The 20,068-nt window shown below is 36.6% G+C and overlaps 3 protein-coding genes and 1 long non-coding RNA gene across 7 annotated transcripts; 3 read left to right on the forward strand and 1 right to left on the reverse strand.

Annotated features, from left to right (window-relative positions):
- The first annotated feature begins 603 nt into the window (after positions 1–603).
- On the forward strand, positions 604–2,060 carry LOC125473694. Its single transcript, XM_048576896.1, has 3 exons — positions 604–790; positions 1,141–1,203; positions 1,276–2,060. Exons 1-3 carry the CDS (start codon positions 604–606, stop codon positions 2,058–2,060), a joined length of 1,035 nt encoding a protein of 344 aa, XP_048432853.1.
- Positions 2,061–6,057: 3,997 nt separating this feature from the next.
- Positions 6,058–9,643, forward strand: LOC103965587 (polyamine oxidase 2). Its single transcript, XM_009378664.3, has 10 exons — positions 6,058–6,579; positions 6,725–6,852; positions 6,941–7,029; positions 7,149–7,262; positions 7,640–7,727; positions 7,889–7,974; positions 8,077–8,179; positions 8,343–8,440; positions 8,536–8,965; positions 9,071–9,643. Exons 1-10 carry the CDS (start codon positions 6,540–6,542, stop codon positions 9,374–9,376), a joined length of 1,482 nt encoding a protein of 493 aa, XP_009376939.2. The 5' UTR covers positions 6,058–6,539; the 3' UTR covers positions 9,377–9,643.
- A 404-nt stretch (positions 9,644–10,047) lies between these two features.
- Positions 10,048–14,525, reverse strand: LOC103965566 (protein NPG1). 2 transcript variants are annotated; one of them, XM_009378637.3, is made up of 6 exons: positions 14,263–14,525; positions 13,161–13,413; positions 12,759–13,011; positions 11,445–12,655; positions 10,965–11,112; positions 10,048–10,676 (listed from the first exon to the last, which is right to left on the reverse strand). In XM_009378637.3, the coding sequence occupies exons 2-6, from the start codon at positions 13,311–13,313 to the stop codon at positions 10,357–10,359; spliced, it is 2,085 nt and encodes a 694-aa protein (XP_009376912.2). In that variant the 5' UTR covers positions 13,314–13,413; positions 14,263–14,525; the 3' UTR covers positions 10,048–10,356. The 2 variants fall into 2 exon arrangements, with proteins under 2 accessions (XP_009376912.2, XP_009376922.2); XM_009378647.3 differs by having other exon boundaries at positions 13,161–13,421.
- A 1,427-nt stretch (positions 14,526–15,952) lies between these two features.
- LOC125473709 lies at positions 15,953–20,066 on the forward strand. Of its 3 annotated transcripts, none has more exons than XR_007255513.1 (6): positions 15,953–16,097; positions 16,845–17,132; positions 17,250–17,543; positions 17,735–17,982; positions 18,665–18,789; positions 18,929–20,066. It is a non-coding gene; the product is annotated as an uncharacterized LOC125473709 (long non-coding RNA). The 3 variants fall into 3 exon arrangements; XR_007255512.1 differs by having other exon boundaries at positions 16,874–17,132; XR_007255514.1 differs by having other exon boundaries at positions 16,874–17,132; positions 18,973–20,066.
- The last annotated feature ends 2 nt before the right edge of the window (positions 20,067–20,068 follow it).

The following is a 20,068-nucleotide window of genomic DNA, read 5'->3' on the forward strand; positions in this document are numbered from 1 at the left end:
GGTTGGAGTATAGTATATCAAAAGATGCTGCATTTTGCCGTTATTGCTATCTTTTCAAATGTGATTTTGATCAAATGGATAGCACTAGAAGTGATGTCTTCAATGAGAAAGGGTTTACAAATTAGAGGAAAGGACCCAAAAATCTTCGAGTCCACGAGAGAGGTATTGGAAGTCTTCATAATAAAGCTGTACAATAAGCTAGAGATTTGATGACAGAAAAAAAACACATTGAAACATTTGTGATTAAGCAAACCGATAAAACTTGCATTAATTATTATACTTTATTGAGTGCCTCACTTGAGTGCACAAGATGGTTGTTGGGACAAAGTTTGCCTTTTTGTGGTCATGATGAATCGTTGAAATCAAGTAATAGAGGTAATTATTTGGAGCTTATGCAATTTCTTTCCAAGCATAATAAGCAAGTTAGGAAGGTTGTGTTTGAGAATGCTCCCAAGAATCTTAAGTATACTTCTTCCGATATTCAAAAAAATCATGTTCGTGCTTGTGCCATTGAAACTATAAATGCAATCACTAAAGATATGGAAGGTGAATTTTTTTTCTCTTTTGGTTGATGGATCACGCGATTCTTCAATTAAAGAGCAAATGGCGATGGTATTGCGTTATGTAAACAAAGAAGAAGAAGCAATTGAAAAGTTTTTGTGTGTTCAACATGTCTCCTCTACAACTAGTAGCTCGCTTGAAGAGGCTATTGAGAGATTCTTTGCTACAACAAATTTGAGTATGTCCAAGGTACGGGGACAAGGCTATGATGGAGCTAGTAATATGAAAGGTGAGCTAAATGGCCTTAAAACAAAGATTTTGAACAAGTATCCTCAAGCATTTTATGTTCATTGTTTTGCACACCAACTTCAACTAGCTTTTGTAGCCGTTCAAAAGGAATTGAGGGTGTTGCCATTTTCTTCAACAATGCTAGTATTTTGGTCAGTAATATTAGATCATCGTATAAATTTCGTGATGCATTTAGAGAGAAACAACTAGAACAAATTAAGAAAGTTCTTGATATTGGTGATTTTGAAATGGGTAGAGGGTTAAATTAAGAGAGTAGTCTCATGCGTCCTTGTGATACACGTTGGAACTCACATTATGGTACTATAGTTAGTATTATTCTCATGTTTGAAGCCGTGGTGGAGGTGCTTGAATGGATTAAAGATGATAACAACCAAGACAATTTTGATGAAACAAGTAAGTTATTCCATAACATACAAACTTTTGATTTTGTGTTTCACTTTTTTTTTATGAGACTCATATTGGGAGTTACAAATGAGTTATCACAAGCATTACAAAAGAAAAATCAAGATATTGTGAATGCAATGGCGTTAGTGGAAGTATGCAAGCAAAGACTACAATCCTTGAGAAATGATGACTTTGGGGACTTGCTTGATGATGTACAAAAGTTTTGTCAAGAACATGATATTGTTGTTCCTAACATGGAGGATTTGCATTTCGTACCCGGAAAATCAAGGCATAAAGCTCCAAGACTCACAAACTTCCATTACTATCATGTGAACCTTTATGTTCAAGTTCTTGATACGCAATTAAAGGAATTGAATGATCGCTTCAATGAGGTAAACACCGAGTTGTTTCTTTGTATGACATGTTTGAGTCCGGTGAATAATTTTGCATCTTTTGACAAAGCAAAAATTGTTCGTCTAGCTCAACTTTATCCTCAAGATTTTGATCGTATGGACCTCATAAATCTTCCAATTCAACTTGACAATTACATTCACGATATGAAGATGCATAGTGAGTTTTCATCATTGAGAGGAATTGGTGATCTTGCAAAGGAGTTGGTGAAGACCGGGAGCTGTGCAAGCTATATATTAGTGTATAAGCTTCTTACATTGGCTTTGGTGTTATCGGTTGCAATCGTTTCGGTGGAGAGAGCTTTTTCTGCTATGAATATTGTGAAAACACCATTGCGTAACAAAATGGGAGATCGATGGTTGAGTGATAGCATGCTTGCTTACATTGAGAGAGATGTATTTGCTTTTATTGAGCCTATTATGCGACTTTTTCATAATATGAAACATTGTCGGTAATAATTGTAATTTGTTTGTATTGATAAATTATGGAAGACATTACTATATAAAATAATTTGGTTGTTGCTATTCTTTTGAACGTTGCACTCTTTTAACTTCGCCTCTTCCCCCGTCAATTCCTGGCTTTGCCACTGTATGTGAGATGTTGTGTTGAGTGTATGAATCTCATTTCATGGAAACAAAAGACCTTACATTGGCTTATGAACTATTCGCCAAATTACCAATTAATTTTACAGTAAAACTCCAAACTTTTTCACTATCCCTACTCTCCATTGTGGCTTGTGAAATCAAACAAGGAGTTTAATATTAATAGAAGATGTCAAAAACATGGAGCCATATGATACAAAAAAGGGATCCTAATTAGCATTTGTGAGTAACCCCATTCCCGTATGCGTGCGCACTCGTATTTCATCACACATGTAGCCAATACCTACGACAAAATTAAGATTCCAAACCAAGAATTAGAATAATATTAATGAATTCATTTCAAATGAACACAAATTAATTAAAAAATTAAAGGGAAAATTTGAAATAGGTCTAGTTTTATAGACCACCTTTTAAAATAAGTCCAATTTTAATGACTTTTGATTTTTGAAATAGGTCTAATTTTTAATTATTTTGGACCCATATCAAAAAACTCTTTAATTAAAACTTTTCGCAGCAAGCCCGATTGGACATATTCATTGGCCTGTAAATTGGAAATTCTACATGACAGCAGCAGTTGAGCCCTAGCAGCTGCACTCATCACGTTCGTCGTATTTGGTAGCAGAAAACGTCACACTAGTAATCACGTTCGTCTTTGGCACACGGCATCGGTTATTTACTTCATCTTTTTCAACGATATGGGCATGAAAATTTCACGTAATCGAATAAAAATCATGCAACTGCGTCACTACAACCCACATCATTTAGGGAAGTGAATCCTGTAAGTCTTATATGTATATTCTCATCTCTACCTAACATGAGACCTTTTGAGAGCTCACTGGCTTCGGATTCCATCAGAACTCCGAAGTTAAGCGAGTTCGGGCGAGAACATTCCCAGGATGTGTGATCTATTAGGAAGTTCTCGTGTGAGTTCCCAAAAATAAAACCGTGAGGGCGTGGTCGGAGCCTATGCTTGGGCCGAGATGTGATGAGGGCTTGGGCCGAGATGTGACATCTGATGCTATCTAAGGTAGTATATAAATGTAATATAAAAACATGGTATGAATATCATTACTCCTGCAAAAGCGGTATTTTGTCTCTTATAAAATACAACAATCTGAAACGTTTTCATAAGTAAGAATTAGATTTAAGAGAAGTAAATATAATTGTAAGGGAAATGACGAATATAGGATGTATGATGTACGACAAAGCAAATGATAGGACTAGCAATCCTGGGTTTACTTTTTAGCCAAATTGGCTTCAGTGTGCTCCATCTTCTGTTGATAGTTTAAATGAACTTCAGATAATTATATATTACGAATATTACAAGCAAGTGAAATGCTAAGGAGTATTTCTAATGGAAATGTCAAAAAGAAAAATATCAAATTTCTCCTTTTTAACTTATATGTTTTTTTATTCAATTAATATTCAAAACTAATTTTCATTATTTATAATTAGTGCATTATTTATTATTATTATTATTTTTTAATTTTAATTTTGCAAATGATAATGAGTGGGTCTAAACCTCACAATTGACGAGCCATAATAATGCGATTTAAATTCATCTTTGGCAAGAATCGAATGAAGACATCTCATGTAGAAGTGAAGAAAAATATCACTACACCGTAATACTAAGTTCTTTCTATTTATCTTAAATTTTATTACGTGGCTTTTCACTTAAGAAATGAGATGCTTTAAGAGACTCTACATCACGATGATGATGATGATTATGATGAGATCTGATGATGATGATTATGATAATAAGGGTTAACTATATTTTATATCCTTCAAATTTGGGGTGATCTTTAAAATTGACCACAAATTTCAATTTTCTCATTTTGCATCCAAGGTATTGTAATCTTGTCAATTTGTGCCTTTAATCTCATTAATTGTAAGACAATTAATTAAATTGATAACATTGTGATCTTGAGACCCTTAGACCATCTCCAAAGAAGATGTCAAATATAATTTGTTAAAATTTCATGTGATGACTGATCTGGTCAATTAAATATAGATGTTAAAAAATTTATTTTCCAATAGATGTGTCAAATATTTATTTGATTAATATATGGGCTCCATAGTTACATTAACTATTAAAAAATAATTGAAATTGATTTTAGTTTTCATCCTATTGTCAATGGGACCTATGCTTTAAAAATATAAATTAAGGCATTTGACTCTATCTTTGTTTGTTGTATAAAAAGACAGCTAGAAAGTAAGAAGTCAAATTGCTCAGCTGCCACGTCAGTTATGGCATATCCCTTAGAGAAAATCTTGGTGATTTTTAGTCCTAGTTATCGTATTGGACATCTCCTTTGGAACGGGGCGTGGCGCTCATCGGTGGAGAGAGACATGAGAATGCTCGAGAGTGCCAAAATTTTATTTTATGGATACAAATGTTATATCTTCTTCTTTTTAAATAGATATGTCAAATATTGATTTTATTGTTGTATTGGCCCATAGTTACATTAAATATTAAAAAAACATTAAATCTAATTTTTATTGTATTAGTTTCCAATGGGACCAATGCATTAAAAAAATTAAATTAAATTAAATATATTTGACTCCCTTTCACTTGTAAGTGAGAGGTCTTAGATTTGATTCTCGCCAAAGACGAATTTGAACCACATTATTGCTAACTCATTGTGAGGATAAGCCAACCCCCTCTCCTTATTATATATAATATCGTTTGTTCGAAAAAAAATAAAAAACGACTCAGCTGCCACATCATATATGACATTCAGTGGAGAGCACTTGAATGTCTTTTAGTACCTGAATGTCTTTTAGTCCTATTTGACATATTTGATATCTCCTTCGGAGATAATCTAATGTATAACTCTCATTTTCACCAACTTGACAAAACAAAAATCGTCAATTTAATAGAGATTTAGATTCAAAGAAACAAAAAGTGTAAATTGATTAATTTCAAAATCCTAGCCGCAATGTGAGAAAATTGAATTTCGTAACGTATTTTCAAAACCATCTTAAACTTAAAGGATGTTGTCAACCCTAAATAACCCTAATTTTTTTACCCAAAAAAAAAAAAAAAACCTAATAATAACAACAACAACAAACAACAATAAATTAGTCATTTAGTACTACAGTCTTGTGGTATTCCTCTTTATTGTAAGTGAGAGGTCTTAGGTTCGATTTTCACCAAAGACGAATTTGAACCACATTATTACTAGCACATTGTGAGGCTAAGCCCACTGCCTCTCTTCTTTTAGTGTATATAATATCGTTTGTTAAAAAAAAAAACAACAACAATAAATTAGATGTGTTATAATAACAATAACAAGTGATACGTGGCATATGTTTCATGAATTTTTTTTTAAATTTTCATTAACTTAAAAAATAAAAATAAAGAATAGAAAACAAAATTAAAATGGGCCACAAAGTACCTACATGAAAAGAAAAAAAAATCATATTTTAACGCTATTCACATGTTATTTTTTTCTTTTTCATACTTCTTTTTTTAAATTATATAATTTATTCTTTAAATTTATTCGATCAAACAGTTAAAAATAAAAAATAAATATGTGAAAAATAAAAAGTAATTTGTGAATATCACAAAAAATATTTGAAGGTTGAAGGTCGTACACGGTAACGCCAATCGACGCCTAAACCATCAATACCTCTCACTTTCTTTTTGTTATTACCAGATTACCCCTACTCGGGAAAGGCCCTTTTTGCGCGAAATATGGAATCACAGTCCGGGTAAATTCCAAAATATTGTCTCCACGTGGCAAAATCCTGGAGCGAGTACACATCCAGCTACCCCCGCGGGTACAGGAACCTTTCATCTTCTTCACCTGTTGGTTGGCCTGGCTGTCTATATATACGCAGCAACCAGGACGGTGGGAATCAAATCTCTCTCTCCAGAATTCACCTTTCCATTCCCACCAATTTCTCACCAAAGCCCCCTAAATTTCTGTTTGCACCCAAATCCGTAGCCAAAAATCCCGACTTTCACACCCCAATATCTCCAGAGCCGGCGACTCTGGTGCGCGGTTGCGCTCGATCTCTCGCCGAAAATCGGAAGCCGATCTCTGATCGCGGCTGTTTGAGAAATCGTTAGGTAACAAGAAAGTCGCATGAGCTGGTTGGGAAAGCTGGGTTTTACAAAGAGGACATTGAATTCCAATTCGAATCACTTCTTTACGTGTCTTTTGATCTTCATTCTCCATTACTCCCCTCAATTGCCTCTTACCCTTCTTAAATTCGAGAGGAAGGCCCTCGATCCCTTATTATTATTACTACCCAATTTTAATTTTAATTTAAATCCCAATTTAAATTATAATTTTAATTCCAATACGAATTTGGATTTGAATCACCATGGCGTCTGGAAGCAAGAGTAATCCCCAATTGCGCAGAGGTCCGTTTGCAAATCCCTTTTTAATTTTCTTTTGGGGTTTGAAAGTTCGTTTCTTTTAACGTTTTTACTGCTTTTCGTAATTATGGATTATTTGTAAAATTATGAATGTAAGGATAATTTGTTTGGTAATATTTTGAAAATGCAGCTCTTTGCTCAAATGGTGAGAAGAGGCAGCCATCGAGTGCGACGGCGCCGTCCCCATCTGTAATAGTGATAGGTGGCGGTATGGCGGGCATTTCAGCTGCTCGGGCTCTTCATGATGCATCAATTCAGGTACCCAGATGGAAATTCCAGATCAGGATTTGGCACATTGAAATTTGCAGCTATGGGTTTTTTTTAAAAATTTTGAATTTTGATTCAGGTTGTGCTGTTGGAGTCTCGAGACAGGGTGGGTGGTCGAGTTTGCACCGATTACTCGTTTGGTTTCCCTATTGACTTGGGTGCATCATGGTAATCCAACATTGTGTGATTTGCTTGCTTTGATTTGGAACTCGAATTGCTTGTATTTGGAATTCAGGTTGCTTGAATTTAGAATTCGAAGCCTAAATCTTGTTTTTGTGACGCTTCAGGTTGCATGGAGTATGCAAAGAGAATCCATTGGCACCATTAATTGGGAGGCTGGGGTTACCCTTATACCGTACGAGTGAGGATAACTCTGTCTTATATGACCATGACTTGGAAAGGTACTTAATATCTTCCTTTAACTGAAATGAGTGGTTGTATTGAAATGATTTGAATTTTAAATGTTCAGTTTTGGGTTGTCGGTGAGCATTGCTTTAGTTTTACCGTGCTTGGTTCTTTGTTTTTGGATCTGAACAGTTATGTCGATTCATACTCCAAAAAAATGTGTTATTGTCCTACATTTGTATGCCATCGATGATTTAAAGTATTACCAACAGTCAACAATGTAATTTATATGGTTAATACATTCAAGTGTGTTTAAATATTTGTGATGGTAACATGTTGCTTTCGCCTTTATGTGAAGTTGATTTTTTCCCCCCCAGCCTTCATGTGTAGGGGGATGTCTGACATTAGGGATATATTCATGTGTTCTTTGCAGCTATGCACTCTTTGATATGGATGGGAATCAAGTTCCTCAAGATTTGGTAACGAAAGTTGGTGAAGCATTTGAGAAAATTTTGAAAGAGGTAAGTCATCTGATGTATAGTTATTGTTTCTATAGCTGTTGCATTGTTTATGACTTAGGGTTTTTGAAATGCTCTTATAGTTGCTTTGCTTTTATCTTAAGCCTTAAATAGTGTCTTGCCATTTTGGCCATTTTTTGATTTGCTGTTTTTCCTTGATGCAGACAGACACGGTAAGACAGGAATTTAGTGAGGACATGTCCATCACCCGTGCTTTCTCAATTGTTTTTGAAAGGAAACCGGAATTAAGGTACCATAATTTAATATCATATTTAATTATTTTGTTTCGGTTGTTTATGTCTTGTTGGTCGAGAAATAGTTTGTGGAAAGTGCTATGTTTTACGTTGGACAGGTTGGAGGGAGTTGCGCATAAGGTACTGCAGTGGTATTTGTGCAGGATGGAAGGATGGTTTGCAGCTGATGCTGATACAATTTCACTTAAATGCTGGGATCAGGCAAGCTTCTCATCCATCAGATTACATTTCTATACTCATTGCCTTTTTGAGTTTTTAATTCGACTATAATTTCTTGTCTGTGTACAGTAATCCTGATCCTTGCATTAACAAGTTTATAACCTTGAATGCCGATTTAATTAGAAATTTTGTCTCTCTTCTGTAGGAAGAACTGCTCCCTGGTGGCCATGGTCTCATGGTCAGGGGTTACCTCCCTGTTATTAACACCCTAGCCAAAGGTCTTGACATACGCTTGAGCCACAGGTATGCATATATCTTTTTATTCTTGTTGTATTATATGTTTGGCTATCTGCTTGTAGCTAAATTAACAAGCATTGTACGTACATTCCTGTTCTCAGGGTCACAAAAATAACAAGGCGATATAATGGGGTGAAGGTAACAGTAGAGGATGGGAGAACATTTGTTGCAGATGCTGCTGTTGTTGCTGTTCCTCTTGGTGTGCTTAAAGCAAAGAGCATAACGTTTGAGCCGAAGCTACCTGATTGGAAGGAAGCAGCCATTGAAGACCTCGGAGTGGGAATAGAGAATAAAATTGTATTGCACTTCGAAAAGGTGTTTTGGCCAAACGTGGAGTTTTTAGGAGTGGTTGCTGACACGTCTTATTGCTGCAGCTACTTTCTAAATCTTCACAAGGCAACTGGTCACTCTGTGCTTGTTTATATGCCTGCAGGGCAGCTGGCTAAAGACATAGAGAAAATGTCTGATGAAGAGGCTGCTAATTTTGCTTTTACGCAACTCAAGAAGATCCTTCCTGATGCTTCTACTCCGGTAATTCTTTTTTTTCTTTCAAACTCTGTCAAGACATTTTGAAATGCAATTGAGTCTGTTTCATATTTGAACCCTAACTTAATTGATGCCTTTTCAACTTTGCAGATTCAGTATCTTGTTTCTCATTGGGGCAGTGATGTTAACACACTCGGGTCCTATAGCTACGACATAGTTGGAAAACCACATGATCTGTACGAGAAGCTAAGGGTCCCAGTAGATACCCTATTTTTTGCTGGGGAGGCAACAAGTGTTGACTTCCCAGGCTCAGTGCATGGTGCATTCGCAACTGGAGTAATGGCTGCTGAAGACTGCAGAATGCGCGTTCTTGAGCGTTATGGGGAGTTGGATTTATTCGAGCCAGTCATGGGTGAGGAGGCCATATCCATTCCGCTTCTGATCTCCCGCCTGTAACTTCCCGGCCACCATCCTCCGGAAGTATTTTAGATATGTTCACTTCATATGGGCTCACACACATTTGCCATTTCGATTGGCTGTCTGGGAAAGGTCGTGGAAAATTACCGTTTTCCCTGTGGATCAAGCACTGGTGTTTGTGTTCGTAGCTCTCATCTGAGTGGCATGTCTGTATTTGCACAATCATTGGGGATCCCTGAATTGTTGTTCAATCTATCCTAAACAAATATAGCTAATGGAATAATAAATAAATTGTGATACAATGTATACCCGAGTGTCAGAAATGCCTCAATTTAGAGTGCGAAACATCTTGAAATGAGCAGTGTTTCGTGTTTTGTATACAAGCGATAATGGAGATGGAGATGGAGATGATGATGGCAAACTTAGGACTAGTGGCGTAGAGGGTAGATGATTGCCGGCTGTGGTTGTGGCACCACCGAAATGAGTTATTAATCCACGTGCTACAATATAGTTAAATGACATAGTTGGTATTTCATAAACTTGGATTAGAATATAGTAGTTGACAATGTGTTTCATGAAGTGAATTTGTAACGCTACATGGTGGCGTGCAGTTACATAAAACCATTTCTGAGTAGAAGAGGGTTCAAGTGTTAGAGTGCTATTTACACTTAAAACAGACTGAGAGAATGAGAAGATAGACCTGATACAACTGAAGAAAACGAATGTGAATTTCGTTTAGATATATACTTTCCTCGGTTAAACCACATACATTTACACAGCTGAGCAGAAGTATTGCTAAAAACCTGCCCTCCAAAAAATAAAATTAAACAAAGAATAAAAGAAAATAAATCTCCTATATTTTCACTTCTCTGAAATCCACAAAAATTAAATGAGCTTCTACTTCCCTTGCTTTCGTTTCTTCTCGTAATACGCTAAAAAAAATAGTTTCCCTTCAACAGATGAATGAGTTGAAGTGAGCAGATTCCAAGTTCCCCAAGTTGCTCTTTCGGAGGGAGACATCAGAGAACAGAGCTGAAGCCTTCAACTGGATCCGATTCTTCAAGCATGGAAGCTGCCTGGAAGCAGTCTATGGCATCCCCTATTCGTCCATCATCTCTGTGAATCATTCCCAAGTAATACCAAGCCTTTCGATTGCTAGGATCAATCCTTAATGCATCCGAGAGTAAGCTCCTTGCCACAGGCAATGCCGTTGATCCCATCTTTGACAGAAGAGCGGCAATCAAAATCTTGCAAGGAACATAACAGGGTTCCACCAGAAGACCATCGATATAAGTGGCTAGAGCTTCTTGAATTTGCCCCTGTCCTTCAAAGATGACACCTACACATAATGTAACTTAACAGTCAACATAATGCACATCAAACATAATGCACATCAAATGATCACATTACGTTGCTAATTGCTATAGAGGTATATGGCTTCTATGCCACGTTAGGTCCCCTAGTGTTGGAAGTGTTCGAAAGTTTTGTTACGCTATTTAGTTCCTTCATGATTAAAACTCACCCTTGAAAGACATGTTAGAAATTTTCATGCATATCACTTTCTAAGAAGTAGAATCGAAATGCCTTGGAAATCTCGTTAAATGTAATAGATGAGTTTAGTTCTTGCCTTCTATGTGCAGCGTTTCTGCAGAGTGCTGCTTCAGCTCTCTGGCTTTACTCAAACATATTTCTGCATCCTTCCAATACGAAAGGCTAGAGTACAAGTCTGACAATCCATGCCAAACTTCAAATTCACTGACTTTATCATCCTCAGCCTATCAAAAAAGGCGAACAAAAACATAGAAGGAACTTGTTGAGAATAAAATCTTTAAAATGTAATTTTAGAAAAGACAAAGTATTGCATCAGAAATGAACTATGTGAATCAATCAAATTAAATTTCTGATTTGTAAAAATTAACTACATTAATCAATCAGATCAAATTTCTAAACTTCTCCCCGCAATATTGCAGAATCACAGTATGATACCACTTAACTTTCCCACCACTACAAATAATAGCTTAGGGAGGACTCCTATATTTAGTAGCAATCTGATAGACACTATTTTGAGACAAAGTTAAGAACATAAGCAGAAGTCAAGAGGTTTCACCTGAGGACTCATTCTGAGAGGTCCAAAAGATTTCCTTTGGGCTTGAACCAAAGCAAGAAGGTTACGATAAGTTTCAATTGCATCCATGGGTAATGATTGGGAAATTCTTAGCTTTGCTTTAAGCCTGAGAAGTGGCCCTTGTTCCCATTTTGTGGTCTCATCCAAAGCAGCATCAGTGACCACATGAGCTTCTGAAAATCGCTGTTGAGCAGACAAAACAAGAGCAAGCAACCTCCAACCTTTTATCAGGGAGCCCCCTGTTTGATCAATGAACTGTTTTGCATAGCGCAAAGCAGTATTCAGATTCCGGTGCTCTGCGTAGTGAACTCCCAACTCGAAGGCCAAATCTGAATTGTTTGGCTCCAAAGTAATCGCCTCATGTAGTGATTTCAGTGCTTCAGACTGAAGACGAGACCTCTCAAAGTCAGAAGAAGAAACTTTAGCTTGCTTCCCCAAAGAAAGACCCAACAAGCGAAGTCCCACACCCCTTAAATGTTCATCCAACCCCTGAGCATTGCTAATAGCCCTTTGTGCATATCCCACTCCCTCAGCTGCAACATGGGAATCCTCACTGCAGATTTTGGCGGCTAATAACAATGCCATGAGTTCATCTGGTCGTTCATGTTTGTGCAAAGACTTCCTTAATAGGTTCAACGCCTCTTCGTTCTGTCCTGCTCCACTATAACAAAGGGCTAAAGAATTCCAACGATCAACACGGTGATATACTCCAGGCATGATTTCTTCAAGTCGCTTTGCTAAAACAAAAGTTTGGTTGCATAAAGATAAAGCAAATGTTAGATGTTCCATCAATGATGGATCCCATTTGTTTTTATCTGGGGATAATTTTCTCAAAAGGATCATCAAAAGCAGAATAGCCTCCTCCAGGTTATTTTTAGGGACATATGAGCCTTCAACCTGAGCACCTAAACTGGGTGGACCAGCCTCTACTCCACTGTACAGCAAAAACACAGCAAATCCTTTCTGAATTCTTGCACAGCGGTCATTGTCAAGGTTCCATTGACTAAGTAGGGCACGTCTATAAGCAGATATTGCTTCTTGAGGGTGGCCAGATTGCTTCCAAAGCTCAGGAAGAAGCTCCACAGCTTGGCTGACTGTCTCTTGTAATCTACCATCTACTTGTGCATCAGGTATGCCCTGATGGAATATTTTTTCCACAGCATCAAGCACATTGTTGCATTCATTAGCAGCTTCTGCAAACTCATAAACACGGAGGTTCCAATTTACTTTAATTCAAACTTAAAAAGTCAAAGAGAATGAAAACCATCGCATAAAGTTACTGGAACAGTACCAAACCTTTTAATCTCCCAAGCTTTTGTAGAGACTTGGCTTTTAAGTATATGGCATCAAGAATGAGAGTAGCAGCATGCTGTGAGACTGTATGCTGTGAATCAGAACGAGTTCGGCCCTTCTTAGAAGCTGTTTTCTCAGCAAGATTAGGTTGCAATCGCCCTATGGCATCTTGAAGATCAATGCCATCAAACACACGAAGTGCACCTTCTAGGTTACCTCTTTGATACTCCAGCTTTCCAAGAAGGGCTCTTGCTTCCTGTAGATTATCAGAAATGAGTGTTTTTCCATCTTGGGTAGGTCATATCAATCATGAAAGCACTACTCTGATTGGTGCTAATAGTTGCACAGAAAGAGGTTAAATTATGGAAAAGATTTTGACACCTATAGATGATGGCATAAACTAACCTCGAAATTGAGTGATAGCCCTTCTCGTAACGAAGATTCTGCCTCCTGAATGTTTCCTTCATCAAGCTTGGCCTGAACCTCTGTTGCTTTCATGGAATTCCCATTTGCAGAGAATTCAACCACCATGCCTTCCTCGTACTCGCCAGACTCCATTGATCGGCTCCTGACTATCTGCTGCCTCACCCTGTTTCACAAATATCACTTTTGTCCTGGTCTCTGATCCATTCAACACTTAGCTGACAAACATATAACGCTGCAGTTCTTACAAGTCAAACGGTAAAGTTAGTTAAAGTATAAAACATAACAATTTGTGTAACAAATCCAGCTACCCTGACACATTCGGTGCATGTGCACTACTTACATGCATACATCTACATGGACTTGTATAACAAAAAAGTCACGAGCTGTAAACTTTCACTTAATTGAAACAAAACATTACAATGCATAACCTTCACACCATTAGACCAAGCTAGCATTCCTTCCCAAAAAACAATAACATGAAAAATAACAGGAAATGTGGCGGAAATTGTTCTAGTTAAACAGAGAAGCATACCAAAACTTTGCGGGGAGGGTATTGGAAGCCGAAAAAAAAATTTGAAACTCAGGTTTTCCCTATCTAACCTATAACACATTTCATCTCAGCTAAGCCCAAATGCATTTAAGTCGAAGCTATTCCATTTCCCAAATTTTCTCAGGAGCCAAACAGATGGTAAGTACTACATTACTGATATCTAGATAAACTAGAGTTTTATGTAAAGAACAATGCCAAGGGACAATTACCAATCTACAGATCCAATGCAATCCAATTAAGCTGGAAAAGGAGAATTTTAAGTCAAACTATTATTCGGTTGCTAAGAAACACAATAATTTGAAATGAAAAGTTATCAAAAATAAAAATTTACAAGCCTTCATAATCCAGGACCCAAAAAGCAACATTTTCAATCAGTATCCATTGAGTTGAAATTCCAAAAGAACCCCATTCGCAAAACACAACCTTTCACAATTTCATTACACTGCCATTCCATTTTCTTTCTTTTTTCTCTCTCAATTTTCTCACCAACCAAACACCTTTAAAAATCCCCAGTTCGTACTAATTGCTCACCTTGCCTGTCGTACCAGATTCAGATCACGGTTCGCTGAGAACGACGGAGCTGGATATTGAATTCCCGCGACGGAACGCGACCGTTGAGGGGAGAATCAGCGGAAGCGGGGTGTTTGGCAAGTGAGAAAATTCAGGGCGTTTATGAGGTTGAGAAAGCGATGTGTGTGCGTGTGTGATCTGAGAGAGAATTTAATGGGGTTATTTGGAGCTGCTGCGAGACATAAAAAAAAGGTTCTTCTCCACCTTCTTCAGTCCTCATTATTTTATTTCGTTCTTGGGGGTAAATCTTTAGTTTAAAATTGGTGTCAAAGGTGAACGGTTCAGTTTCCAAAAAATAAAAAAAAGGTGAACGGTTCCCTAGAATTTTCCCCTTTATTTAACTCTTAATTAATATATATATATATATATATATATTTTTTAAAAATAATTCAGGTAATATTCTGATCTAAATATAAATTTAAATATTAAGTACTAATAACTTAATTTCATATTAGTCTTAATTTTAAGAAATATTCCAAATACATATCTAATTTTTTTTTTTAAATTACACCTATATTAATGTTATGTTGCCAACGTGAAGTGATGACATCCAAGGACGAAGCTAGAATGTTCATCGAGGCGTGACTAAGAAGTGGTGAATGCAGGTCTTTGTGCAATCCAAGAGTGCCCATTTTCTTTTTAATTTTTTAAGTGAGGCATTTGGTCGAGCACTTGGTTAACTCATATGTTTTGTGTGCTTAACATCCCTACTTTTTGTGTCATTTTAATAGCATCTTTAGGTCAATATTGTTATAGTGAACAAATATAAACCCTATATATATATATATATATATATATATATAGGGTTAGGAGCTCAAATTAAAATGATGTATGGCAGGAGAGAGGGTTAATTTGCGCTTTAAAATGGCTAACTTAGAACTTTTCTTATCAAAACTACGTGCCCTAAAACATATAGACTTTTTCTTTTCTTCTTCTTGTTCCTCTTCATGAGTTACAAGAACCAACTTTGCAACTAAATCGTTTTTTTTTTTCTTTCTGTTATATCCGCCTCCTGGTGGTTGTTAATGAGGAATGAGCAATAGATTTGGTGATGATTGTGAGTTGATTATTATTCGTCATAGTCTAGTTCAACGTCGTATTGAGCGATTAAAAACAACTACGACTTAAGTGGGACTTTAATTCCTACTTAGGCCACATTATATCCCAATCCAAAAACTTATTGGTGGCACATTCCCCCACTAACCCTTAACTAGTTTTCGGCCTTGATGATATCACTCGCATCAAGTGATGGCGTAGACAAATAAATTAAAGGGCATGTTAAAATTTTACTATCGTGGCATCTATGGAACTCTAAATCCTCAAAGCTATCCTTTTAGCCAAGGAAATTTAAAGATAACTTTGCGAAAAATGATCTATTTGAGGAATCAAAACTTCATAGACGACGTGTCAATAAAAATCTGAACATGCCCGTCAATATATTTGTTCACGTCATTAATTACACTCTAAAGACCTAACATATGTCTAATTTTCAAAACGTTAAGTAGTTATTTAGAATGTTCTTTAAACGGCCAAATATCTCTCAAATTATGAAGTCTAAATTTGTTTCTTATTCCCACGTGTCCACCTAGTCCACTCTGGCTCCTTTTTGAGCGAGTAACTTAAGTTTTTTGTCAAAGAAAAATGAGTCTTCTGCTCCCACACCTTCGGAAAATCCCCTTCAACTCCATTGACACTCAGCTTTCGTTCAAACGCTTCTGAGAGGCACCCAGATAAGAAAGGCCGCAAACCCTTTTCTTGAAGCCCTTCATTTCATCAGCTCCTCTGGATAATTGGAGGTTTGTTTCTCTTCCTTCACCCCCGTTTGTTAAACCCCTGCAAAACCCTCAGAACCCCATCTTACATTTGAGCATTTGTGTTTTGTTTCAGGTTCTAAAGTTTGAATCTTTAGTGTCCTGTTGGGTTGATTGTGTAATTTGGGGGATAACATGGAGAATTTGGGTCTCTGGGTTGTAGTTTTTAGTTTTTACATTGAAAGTTGCATGCTTTAGGCTTTAGCTAAGAAATTATCTGGGCAGCCAAACAGGGAACCGTGGTTCATTAAATTTTCAATTTTGATTCAAAATACTGAAAGATATGGATATGAAGTATGTTTTTTTTTTCTTCTTGTTATAGCTTTCCTATCTTGCATATTTGCATTTGTCTTAGTGCTGCTGCATTTCTTGGGGTTGAAGGTGAGAATGGTGGTTCTGTATGTCTTTGGAATCAAAGTAGGGAGTCATATAATTCATTGAGTGAAATTGGGTTGCCATTACACTCGAAGTCGAAGTACAAGCATGTACTATAGATATAGGAGTTTTACATTATTTTATATCTTCCTAATTGCAGTGTTAAGTAATTTACTTCTTTGCGCTCCGGCCTTTGGCTTGTTTGCGCAAGTGGATGCATATCGACTTTGTACATTCAGATTGCCGGCAACCCGGGACACTCATGTTTTTCTTAGAAATTACTAGTCCGAGAGATATTTGATGATTTATGTGTTCATTGTGATATTCAGTAATAACTGTGTGACTTTTCGTCTTCAGTAAATTGAAAGAATGCACAAATTATATAGGTTCCCGTGTCGTTTGTATGGGCATGCTGGCACCAAGAAGGTTCTTGCAGAAAAGGAAGAAAGTAGAAGCTTTCAAAGATGCTGCTGATGAAGCCGAGCAGAAGAACTGGAGGAGACTTATGAATGAAATTGAAAAGACAGGTTCTGCAGTTTCTGTGCTCAAAAGTGAAAAGCTCAAGGACAAGACTATTCCCAAGGATGTTGTCCTTGGAACTTTGGTTAGATTTAAGCAACTGAAAAATGGAACCTTGTGAGCCAGGTGTGTAAAGATGCTCTTTTTGTTGTGCAATTATTCGGTTTCTGAGCGCATTTCTTTAAATGCTGGATTTTATTTGATGATTAAATCACTTGTTGCTTATGTTCCTTTGACTTCTAGATTCTCGAATGGCTCCAGACACAAAACTGGTGGGACTTCAGCAAAATGGATTTCCTGATGCTTATGACAGCTTATGGAAAGTAAGGGCACTACACAAGGGCTGAGAAGCTTTTAAGGTTGATGAATGAGAAAGGCCGCCATCCACCAAGGGTAATATCTCATACTGCTCTTATGGAAGCATATGGAAAAGGACGGCGATATAACAATGCTGAAGCAATATTTAGAAGGATGCTGTCTTCTGGGCCTGAACCGTCTGCTGTGACATATCAAATAATACTAAAGATATTTGTTGAGGTAAATACCTTGTTTAGCCAAACTTGTCACTGTCCTAACAACTTCGATTAAATCCTAATTTTTAGTTTAGTGCTGACAACATTTTGATGATGCCGGCATCTTCAATATTTTCAATGTTGCTGCCCTTTGAGCATTATGCATGCTTTCATTGGAGTCTTTCTACCTTCCTCATATATTACCTTGAATTACAGGGATCTAAGTTCAAGGAAGCTGAAGAATTATTTGAGACTCTTTTAAATGAGGAAAAATCACCTTTAAAGCCAGACCAAAAGATGTTCCACATGATGATTTATACGTATAAGAAGGCGGGGAGCTATGATAAAGCTTGTAAGATGTTTGCAGTGATGTCTAAGAGAGGTGTTCCACAATCGACGATCACTTATAATAGCTTGATATCATTTGAAAATAATACAAGGAAGTCTCCAAGATGTATAACCAGGTAAATTTTGGTAAAGTACATGAATAATTACTTAATTAGCCATGTAGCTCAGTAAAGCATGCTAAACCTTCCTATTTGAGTATGCTTTACAATTATAAAATAGGATTGCAGCAATATTTTGCTGGTCTGTTTTGAAGAAAGAAAATAGTTTCCTTGGTCTGTTTTTTTACTACTTTTTAAGCATCATTGGTTGATATATGATCCAAATAGAAGAATGTGCTGTCTTGCAGCAATAATTTCCTGGTCTATTTTGAAAAAAAAAAAAAAAAAAAAAAAAAAACTTACCTAAATGAGAATATGCGATTTGTTATCACCGAGGTTTAACAATGATTTTACATGGTTGCCAATCACACATGAAAATTACTAAAATTGGCAAAAATTATTGATCAAGGAGACGTAAAACCATGTCAATCACACATGAAAATTACTAAAATTGGCAAAAATTATTGATCAAGGAGACGTAAAAATCCTGTATTTTTCTCTTTCTCATGCTTATCATTTTACATTGTTTTTCTTTTTTTTCTTTTTCCAAATATTACTGTGCTTTGCTGAATTTGGTACAAACTATCAACCTAAAGTTCCATGACCTTAATACCTAATCATGATACTCAATTAATAGCTTTATTGTTAGTAATAAAAATTATAAAATTCATCAAAAATTAAAGGAAACTTCTAATGGCAGATGCAAAGAGCTGATCTCCGACCTGACATAGTGAGTTATGCCTCACTCATTAGTGCTTATGGGAAAGCAAGAAAAGAGGAAGAAGCCTTGGCCGTTTTTGAGGAAATGCTTGATGCTGGTGTCAGGTACTTAGGCTCAATGCTACTTTTTCTGTGATACAGGGAGCTGAAGTATATGAAAGTTATAAATGAATTTTCAACTCTTGATGTCAATTCCTCACCATTGATGAAAACTATAATCGCCACCATTCTCTCTCTTTTGCAGACCTACCCGCAAAGCTTATAACATTTTGCTTGACACATTTGCAGTATCAGGAATGGTGGAACAAGCTCGAACTGTCTTCAAAAGCATGAGAAGGGACATGTATACTTCTCAGTACCTTCATGTTGATATACTATAGTCGGAGTTTCGGAGATGAGTTACACTTGCTAAACCTTAAATTCGAAATGCTCTGTTTTGGTTCCAATAGGATTGTTGTGCTAACTAGTGGCAGTAAATGAATACTGAGCACCATGTGCACTTTATGGGATCGGCCTAATAAACAAAACTGGATAAGAAAAAGTTTCAACTCTGTAAAATATTTACGTCGTCTCTCTTTCTTGTCTAGCTCTATCACGAGCAGAATGAGTTTAAAAATAACTGATTACATTGACGTATTAGGTTGGACCTGTTAGTTGTTGGGTTCACTTATCCTAAGATTCTAGGACCCAGAAGTCTTGGATGATTCAGTATTTCATACTTGATAAGATATTTAAATAAGTATCATTTTCAAGCAGGACTTTTCTTGTATAATTTATTTGACATGTGTTGCCTTTTTTTGTCCATCCTATTTACATAAATATTGTTTTGTAGTGAATTTTGTCTGTTTACGTGTCTGAGCATGTATATGAACGTACTTGAGTTTCCAAAAACTGATCATTATTAAATCAGATTGTAAATCCTACAAACCAGCCAATGTTGGATTGGATTTGATCGGCATCCATCGGGTCGTTCCTCTCGCTACTCTCCCTTCACCAATTACCTTGACATTTGTTTGTCGAACGAAATACCTAGGTCTTGTATGCAATTTATGGTTCTACTGTCTGATAGAACATGAATTATTAGGTGGCATAATGTCAAGTATCGTATGTCAAAAACAGTGGTCCATTTATAGATAATTAAAGATATGCCTTTGTTGGAGGGTAGAAATAGCCCTATCCCTAAAAATTTACTCTCTGATCTGGATAGTGAACCCTCTGTTTTTCTTTGTTTTTTCTTCAGGTTTAACCTTGATCTTTGCTCTTATACGAGGATGCTATCAGCATACGTGAATGCATCTGACATGGAGGGTGCTGAGAAATTAATACAAGATGCATTTAAACCCAATATCATCACTTATGGGACGTTAATCAAGGGAAATTAATG

Source organism: the organism of the source record quoted next, unplaced genomic scaffold (assembly GCF_019419815.1).
Source record: "Pyrus x bretschneideri cultivar Hongxiangsu unplaced genomic scaffold, Pyrus_bretschneideri_v1 Contig93, whole genome shotgun sequence".
Lineage (NCBI taxonomy): Eukaryota > Viridiplantae > Streptophyta > Magnoliopsida > Rosales > Rosaceae > Pyrus > Pyrus x bretschneideri.

What these genes read in the sequence shown, in the direction of transcription:
- LOC125473694 (XM_048576896.1), top strand. Translation starts at nt 604, where the DNA reads ATGGCGATGGTATTGCGTTATGTAAACAAAGAAGAAGAAGCAATTGAA. An exon ending in TGGAGCTAGTAATATGAAAG is followed by an intron (nt 791 to 1,140) that starts GTGAGCTAAATG and finishes TCATGTTTGAAG; the next exon opens with CCGTGGTGGAGGTGCTTGAA. An exon ending in AGACAATTTTGATGAAACAA is followed by an intron (nt 1,204 to 1,275) that starts GTAAGTTATTCC and finishes TCATATTGGGAG; the next exon opens with TTACAAATGAGTTATCACAA.
- LOC103965587 (XM_009378664.3), top strand. Translation starts at nt 6,540, where the DNA reads ATGGCGTCTGGAAGCAAGAGTAATCCCCAATTGCGCAGAG. An exon ending in ATTGACTTGGGTGCATCATG is followed by an intron (nt 7,030 to 7,148) that starts GTAATCCAACAT and finishes GTGACGCTTCAG; the next exon opens with GTTGCATGGAGTATGCAAAG. An exon ending in GACATACGCTTGAGCCACAG is followed by an intron (nt 8,441 to 8,535) that starts GTATGCATATAT and finishes TCCTGTTCTCAG; the next exon opens with GGTCACAAAAATAACAAGGC.
- LOC103965566 (XM_009378637.3), bottom strand. Translation starts at nt 13,313, where the DNA reads ATGGAGTCTGGCGAGTACGAGGAAGGCATGGTGGTTGAATTCTCTGCA. An exon ending in GGCTATCACTCAATTTCGAG is followed by an intron (nt 13,012 to 13,160) that starts GTTAGTTTATGC and finishes GATAATCTACAG; the next exon opens with GAAGCAAGAGCCCTTCTTGG. An exon ending in CTCTCAGAATGAGTCCTCAG is followed by an intron (nt 11,113 to 11,444) that starts GTGAAACCTCTT and finishes CTTTTTTGATAG; the next exon opens with GCTGAGGATGATAAAGTCAG.